This window comes from Centropristis striata, chromosome 4, assembly GCF_030273125.1.
Source record: "Centropristis striata isolate RG_2023a ecotype Rhode Island chromosome 4, C.striata_1.0, whole genome shotgun sequence".
Classification (NCBI taxonomy): Eukaryota; Metazoa; Chordata; class Actinopteri; order Perciformes; family Serranidae; genus Centropristis; species Centropristis striata.
In genome coordinates this window covers 22,445,901-22,454,157 of record NC_081520.1, presented here as the reverse complement: position 1 = coordinate 22,454,157, position 8,257 = coordinate 22,445,901, and the positions used below count along the sequence as shown (strand labels likewise).

The following is an 8,257-nucleotide window of genomic DNA, read 5'->3' as shown; positions in this document are numbered from 1 at the left end:
CACCGCGGGGTAAACAAAGTCTTATGATTGATATTTTCACATATGAACTGCTACATATTAGCTGTATAATTTGCAAATACACAAATCCATTACCACGAGTAGCACTTTCAAATAAGGCTGCCTTTATAGCCTACACAGTTATATACACACATTAATAATGCAAGAGGAAAAGTATTAAAATCAGGTGTTTTACTGTACTCAGCTCTGCTACATCAGTGTCTGTTTATTATTTAACACTCAGTTATTGATCCATACATCACCTACTGTATACTGCAATGTAGAGGTACAGGGAAATGCATATAAAACCCAGACAAATGCAGTTTTCCTCTCACACTACAAAAGGGAGCCATAAGAATTCAGTTCATAAAGCAGTAAAGTTCTGCTTGATTATTACACAGATATTAAGTACATTTACCATCAAATATTGCCAATGTGATTTGAAAAGGAGAAAACAAGTAAAAAGTAATATGTATGATATATGATTGTGAGTTTTACTACAATAAATCAACATGAACATTCATATTTAATCAGTGACAGTATCTCAAGTAGACTGTTTTGTTGCACCTATTGTAGTTTATTTATCAAATAGTTATACATTTGGACATAAAAAAAGGTTGATGCCAATCGTATATTAACTTCATAAAACCCCAAAAAGTAAAGAAAATAGTGTCGCTTCTCTGTTTTCTGATAGAGAATCAACCAGGAATCACTCATTTAGCCATACTCATTTAGTTCATTCGAGGTTTAACTGTGAATTCATCTCGAAAAAACATTTCCTGTGGGGTGGAGTGTAGTGTAGTGTGTGTGTGTGTGTGTGTGTGTGTGTGTTCGAGAAAGAAAGAGACAGAAAGAGTCAGAGGGAGAACCACAAATTCTACTTGTTTGAATCCGTTTGTCTTATCGAACAGGCAGCTTGATGTTTTTTTAATAATTTGTTGTAGTGGATACTTTCTCAAACCTGATCTATCGAGTAGGAAACTCTAGAGACGCTGTGAAAAAAAACATCTAAGAGGTCATCTTCACAAAATGAACATCATGGGTATTCAGGCCACGCTCGCCGTCCTCCTGTTCGTAGCTACTGTGACGGCTGGTGAAGGTAAATATTAGTTGTTCACTTTAATGCATTTTATTTCACTGAAAGTGTAAAAGACATATAGTTTCAATATACTGGTGTGGATTTAGAGCCGCACACATTCTGACAAAATATATAGTGTTTAAGAGCCAGTTTCCTGTATTTCATTTTCTGCGCTTAAACTGTTTTCTGATGCTTTGACTTCCTTTATTCTTACTGTTTGTAGTGTAGAATGCTACTTAGTTGTCTGGAAAGTATGTATGCATTTTATTTTGATCACTAATTGTGTTTTTGTTCTTTTATTGAGGCATCTTATTGAAAATATGTCAATCTATATAAGACCTTAGTATGAAGGAAGAAGTTGAGTCTTGGCAACCCACTTTAGCTCTCTGATGATTTCTCACTGAGAAGTAATATAAAAGAACAATCCTTTTAAAAATGAAAAACTGAAGCAAGTACACTGATGTTAACTTAATATTTGTCCATGTGTTTTTAGGAGGAGTAAGCTTCTGGGGAAAAAAATTCAAAATGACTTGTCCAGAAGAAGGGGTCTGGTTCAAAAAAGGAGTAGAAGTAAACAAGACTCATGACTCTAGAAGTCAGACTTATGAACTTGATTATGATGGCAAAAACAAAGGTTTATACCGCTGTGAATACCTACCATCAGACACATCAGACAAACCACAAAAATATCATTTCTATGTGAAAGGAAAAGGTGAGTAAAGAAGCAATCCACATTTATCATAATGTGCCATCTGTGTTAGTTGTCTTTTCTGAGGTTTCATTTGTTTTTTCACTGCTCTCCATCCTCTGTAGTGTGTGCAAAGTGTTTTGAGCTGGACGGGAAGTTGTTCTTACTGGTCATTATTGTGGATGTGCTGGGGACAGTAGCTGTGATGTTGTTGATCTGCATGTGCACCAGGAAGAAAGGCTCAGCTGGACTCTCTCATGCTTCCACAGGTAGGAATGCACTCAATGATGCTAAAAGAAGAAGAAAAATGCATCAAACTATTTTACATATCTGTTGTGATTGAGTAAAAGGTTACCTATTACTTGGACTGAAGCACATTTCATGCATTTTTTAATGTCAATATGTGACCATCTGCAGTTAAGAAAAGATATTTGATCTCCACTCATGCAGCGTGCATGCTTGGTGTGTCATTTGCTTGCATCCATGCATAATCGACAATAAAGCATCCCTTTTAGTCTGATAGAAGTTAATGGAAAAATAACATATTTTTGTCATTATCTTGTAGCACCCGCTCGCTCGGGAGGCCGAGGTCCACCTGTTCCATCTCCTGACTATGAGGTAGGTGGAAGATGCTTTTTAATTTTCATACTCAACCAACATAATGTTCAATTATGTTTCAACCAAAAATAGTAAAAAGGGTGAAACATAAGATGCAAAATGTCCAGTGTCCTTCCAAAAGAATCCTAAAACAATCTCATAAGAGGTAAGATTAGAGAGGGTAATTTTTTTACCATCTTTTAAAACTTAAAGGAACAGTTAGACATTTTGCGAAATATATTGAAATATGAATTATGTTTTATATGAATATTATACAATATTTAAATATGTTTCTTTTCCTGTTGTTGCATTTTTTAAAGTCCAGAAAGTCACCTGCCTGGCAGAGGAATAGTCCAGCATGTGACCCAACATAAAATCTGAGAGCAAAAATTAGACTTAAAACATTATTTACATACCGCAAACAGAGAACAACAGAATGCTGAACAAGACATTTAAGGCGCCTAAAATGACAAACTAATATGCAACATTAACCCTAGGTACAACCATCAAAACATATGTTTTCTTTAAAACGTCGCCAAATATTAAATCATTTGGAATAACTAGATCAAGATAGATAAGTCATTTGACAAATATTCAATGAAACTCGGACAGAACTGCAGGCTGTTAACACAGAGCAGAGGGGAGAGGATAGGAGCGTTCGAGAGTAAGTCAATATGTATAGCATGCGGAGGCACAATTTTTTACTTCCATTTTATTCCAATTTTTATAAAATAATTTATCAGAGAAATTATTATATTTTTCTTTTTTATGATTTACATAATTTAAACTGTGTTGTACTGCACAAAAGACATTTTTGAGTTGATTCCATAGAGGGTCCACAGTGAGTAAAATATAAAAAGAGCAAAAAACAGATAATGGTTCAGAGGGTTAATGAAGTAAAAACACACTGTAAAGCAGACAAAGTTCTATGACGAAAACACAGATGACAAGTTCACAGTAATACACATTGTTAAGCCTCTACCCTGACTGACAGGTTGCTGTGGAAGCCACGCCCTGAAGCATCCCCTGCTTTATTGTCTATTTTACTATAAATTGCGCCATTATTTATAGCATGAATATCATAGTGTATTGGAGAAGACTTGAAACTAGTGGTTGGCAGTGGCACCATAAACTCATTCGGAAAATGTTACTTGAAGTAATGAACCAAGTGAGAAATAGGGTAGTTTTCTCATAGACTTCTATGCAATGAGACTTCTTTTCCAGTGGACTCGCCTCCTGCTGGCCAAAAGAAAGAATGCAGGTTTAAGGCACTTCCGTATGGCTTTACTTTCCAGGCCTCTTGGGTAAAACATAACAATTTTACAGGGTTTTTGCATTGCAGCCTTAAAACATTTCACACATTTTAGGAATTACCAGACTCAACCTAACGCTGTTTATGTTGTGTCTTGGCAGCAACTGAACCTTCACACTCGCTCGCAGGATCCTTACTCTGTGGTGAACAGGATGGGATAGAGACAGGTCACCTGACTGCACCAGGTCGCTGGTTTAAAGTCTGCACAGATTATGATCGACAAAAGACATACAAGAACATCAACCATGCTCCCAGTAGCATACAAACACTGGTATTTACTCTCTTGGATTGAAAGGGTTGCTTAACACAAATATATGTCAAATAACTAATTGTCTCATTTACCTCTGGTATTAGTCAGGCAATGTAGTTTAAATTTTAGTTGTGCCAGTCTGCTGTACAACAGAGTTGAATGGTTTTTGGTTGGAGGTGCTCAAAGTATTTAACATTGTAAAACTAGTTCGGGACTACTTTCTGTCAAGGAAATAGTCCCCATGAAACATCGGTACACCAGCCAGAGGGCACTTCAGCTACCAGGGGGTCGTGAAAAGACAGTGTAGGTCAGCTAATGTGAAAACAATTAGATATTTATTTGATAATACAGTATATGTTCAATTCAATTCAATTCAATTGTAATATATGTCAACATAATTGTGTTTATAAAGTGAATAAACACATCGAGAGGATTACAAATTGGTGTGATGCTAATCCTCAGTGTATTTACTGTCACAGTAGTCTATTTAAAGCCTTTAAGTTCCCATGTAATGATCTGCATTCTTAATCATGTTTCAAAGGAAATTTATTTTCTCCTGAACTAATGTCACCGTTTTAAAACATGTGACATTAAAGATTCAAACAAAAGCTGTTGGTTAGGTTAAGGAAAGATCCCAGTTCGGGTTAAAATAAGTATGTTACGCACGTATGGTAAACTTACTTAAATATGTTAAAATAAGTCAACGTTGACTTTTGGTTTCACAAGAAACACAACCAGAGGTCACCCGTTTGTTTGACCCCTCCTGCCTCCTGCCTATGCCACCTTTTTTTCTTTTTAAATACTTTTTTGTTACATAGAAAACATACGTAATCCAGGATAAAATATGCTTGATTCAAAACAGTGACATTGTATAGGATTTTAATTAAAAGAGGGCTTTAATTGAGAGTGCATGAGAACTAGTTAGCAGAAATCCAACATAAAGCAAAACATAACATAGAAATGGCTAAAATGTTGAGTTTCTTTTAGAAGTAGGATTGCAAACTTGACTGATCACAGAACAAATGAAAGGGACATCAAGACTAAGCATCGGCTGATAGGACTGTACCGGGTACGGCAGACAAAAAAAGGTTGGGAACTATTTTATAATTACTGTTACTTTAAATACTGAGCACCACAAAGACTATTCTATTTTTTATGTATTGTATTGTTGTGAGGGCAGAAACCTTATACACAGATGAGGCCAAAACCATAAACCAAAACAAATATGTTTAGAGGGAAGTAAGATAATATGTTTCTTAAATATACATAATGTACATATAAGTTTGGTTTTGTTTTTCTTTCAGTTATATGATTAAGCATTGATGTTATACCTTGCTCAACAGTTTCAGGACCGTATTCAGGACCCTAGTTACCAAACAAAACTGGCATAATGTACTGCAGTGCCAGATGAAAATCTCCAAAGTTTTCCTTTGAGTAAGCAGTTAGCTATGAAAGATTTGGTTAAAAGATCAGGCTTCTCCTTATATTATGTTACGTTACGTGATGTTACGTTACGTGATGTTACGTTAAGTGATGTTACATTACGTGATGTTACATTATGTGATGTTACGTTATGTCAGGTCAGTGGTGGAAGAAGTATTCAGATCTCTTACTTAAGTAAAAGTACTATTACCACACTGTGAAATTACTTCACTACGAGTAAAAGACCTGAATTTGAAACCTACTTACTTAAAAGTACAAAAATATCAGCATCAAAATATAATTAAAGTATCAAAAGTAAAAGTATTCGTTATGCAGAATGGACCCACTCAGATAGTTTTCTATGTTCTTAATATATTACTAGATTATTTGTATTGATGCATTTATGTAAGCATCATTTTACTGTTGTCCTGGTAGGGCTAATTTTTATGTTAAATCTCGACCTGAAAAGTAACAAAAGCTGTCAACTAAATGGAGTGAAGAAGTTTACAGATACAAATGTGGAAATACTGAAGTAAAGTACAAGTACCACAAAATTGTACTTAAGTACAGTACTTGAGTAAATGTAATAAGTTACATTCCACCACTACGTAAAGTGACTAACATCTTGTATACTGAATTATAAAGTATATTATTACCTATACCTATTCACTACAGTGTCTGTAGCAGGCTGCATAGTATGCATAATGTTGTCAGGCCAGTTACGGCGACTGCATTCTACCATATACCTGCAGAACTAGGGTCCTCCGAATACTGTCCTGAAACTGCAAGAACACGCTACTTGCTTACATTAGATTGTACAGGCATACCTAATAAAGTGGCCAGTGCCAAGTGAGTGTAAATATCTTTTTTTGTTTCTTTAATGCAAAACATTGGAAGAGAGTCTAATAATTTACATGGTTTCATTAATAAAAGTCATATTGTCATCAATATGAGAGATACCTGTTTTCTGTACATATATGTTTGTCATTTTTAAGTTTAGACTTTGTTAAAAGCGCACATGTAAAACTTTAATGCATAAACTTAGTTGTGTTGCTTCTTGTTTTTTTCATTTCTGCTTCTTCATTCTAATCTGCTGCGTTAATCACCTTGTAACTGTAATGGACGCATGTGTCACTTATAAATAAACCACAGACCTCCCTATCTCGAATTTGTTTTTTTGCTCATGGTCGAAAACAATACTGAGCTGCTCATACTGATATATAGGTGTGTGATTCACGAAAAGGGGCCTCAAAGCCGCAGCTCATATCCGTAGCTCACCCACATGTACACCATCACCAATAAGCTTTCTTCATCGCTGTTGAGTTTCTCTTGTGTGAGTGATATGCTGTCTCTGGAAACATCTGACATATCTTTAAAAACTTGTCTCATTGCATAAACATCTATTTCTCACAATGGAAATGGTGTGCACAGTGGAAATGTTGTGTCATGTTATGGCCTGTGTTTTTCTATAACTGTGTGTTTTCCCAGCAGTGACTGAGCACAGCTGCACTGATGGAAATGAAAGTGGGGAAATGTGACGCCACATAATATTTATTCCTCATGCAAGACGACTAATGATTGATAAATCTATTATACTGCATGCAGCTCCGAGGCTTAGAGTTTAGTGGAAACACTCCCACACTTGCTGCTCAGTTATCTTCTTACATCAGCTGTTGTGTGAGAGAGAAACAAAGAGATAGAGGGGTGGGGGGTTGTATACAATGTGCTCCTCTATCTGACTGTCTTATGTTAAGTCAAACCGCTCCCACACACAAACCTACATCTGCTCGACAGCCATGCACAAACGTATACGCTTGTGTGTGTGTGTGTGTGTGTGTGTGTGTGTGTGTGTGCGTGCGTGCGTGCGCTCAGTCAGAAGTTTGTTGTGTGTGTGTGTGTGTGTGGGGGGGGGGGGGGGTAGCTGTCTAAGCTCCGTTGTTTGATCTCTTTTCTCTTCCTCAGGTAGAAAAACTGCAGTTTGTCACAGCAGCTTCAAGAAGAAGGCGCAAGACTCCGAGCAGTGATCAAAGAATTTAAACTATAAGATTATCTGAGACAGGGAGGGGAGGGAGGGGGTTCCTCTTCCTCTCTTCTTTGTTACTATTTTAACATTTCTCTCTCGCTGCTCTTTTCTTTACCCTTGTTGTGTAATTCTTTATGTCTCTCAACGTCTCTCTCTATATATTTGAACCTATCCTGCTGCCACAGACTGAAATAGAGCTCTGAAACTCTTTTGAAATGCAACATAAAAACCAAGTGGTGGAAGAAATACGCACATCCTAAAGTAAAACTAAAATTCTAAAAAGTCTGATTTAAAGCTTCTGCTTAAATAAAAGTACAGGATTGATCGAAATGTAGACAAAGTGGCAATTTTACGTATTGATTGCTAGAGTTGTGAATCAGCGAATGGGCCCCACTATACGATTTTATCCCGATACTTGAGTCACGATACGATATTATTGAGATTTTAAGCATTTTGCGATATGGTGAGTATTGCGATACAATATATTGCAATTTAACTGTTTAACTGCATTTTGTGTCCACAAAATTCAATTAAATCAAGAATTGTTTTTTCAAATAAGAGAAAATTCTCAGTCTATTCATCTCACTTCAGTCCTTTTATTTCTTTATATAGGCAATATATATATTGTATATATATTGTCATTATATAGGCAACTGTACAACGAAATTGAAAATTCAAAAGTGCCACTGCATAAGGTGTGATGCAGTGATGATCACTACTGTCAGCTCTCTGGGCAAATAGAAGGGCAGACAGCTGTCATCGCTTCAATGTCAGGGGAGCAGTGTGTGTGTGAGCAGTGTGGTCCGACCTGCCAGCTGAACCGTAGCATCCAGGATTAGCTGAAGTAGCCACGTCTCGGTGGTGACCAGCACACAGCAATCGTGAACGAT

General features: G+C 36.4%; 1 protein-coding gene across 1 annotated transcript; it reads left to right on the top strand.

The window, feature by feature from the left end:
- The first annotated feature begins 831 nt into the window (after positions 1–831).
- On the top strand, positions 832–6,485 carry LOC131969507 (T-cell surface glycoprotein CD3 epsilon chain-like). The gene is made up of 5 exons (XM_059330533.1): positions 832–1,096; positions 1,569–1,787; positions 1,889–2,032; positions 2,329–2,381; positions 3,774–6,485. Exons 1-5 carry the CDS (start codon positions 1,027–1,029, stop codon positions 3,831–3,833), a joined length of 546 nt encoding a protein of 181 aa, XP_059186516.1. The 5' UTR covers positions 832–1,026; the 3' UTR covers positions 3,834–6,485.
- The last annotated feature ends 1,772 nt before the right edge of the window (positions 6,486–8,257 follow it).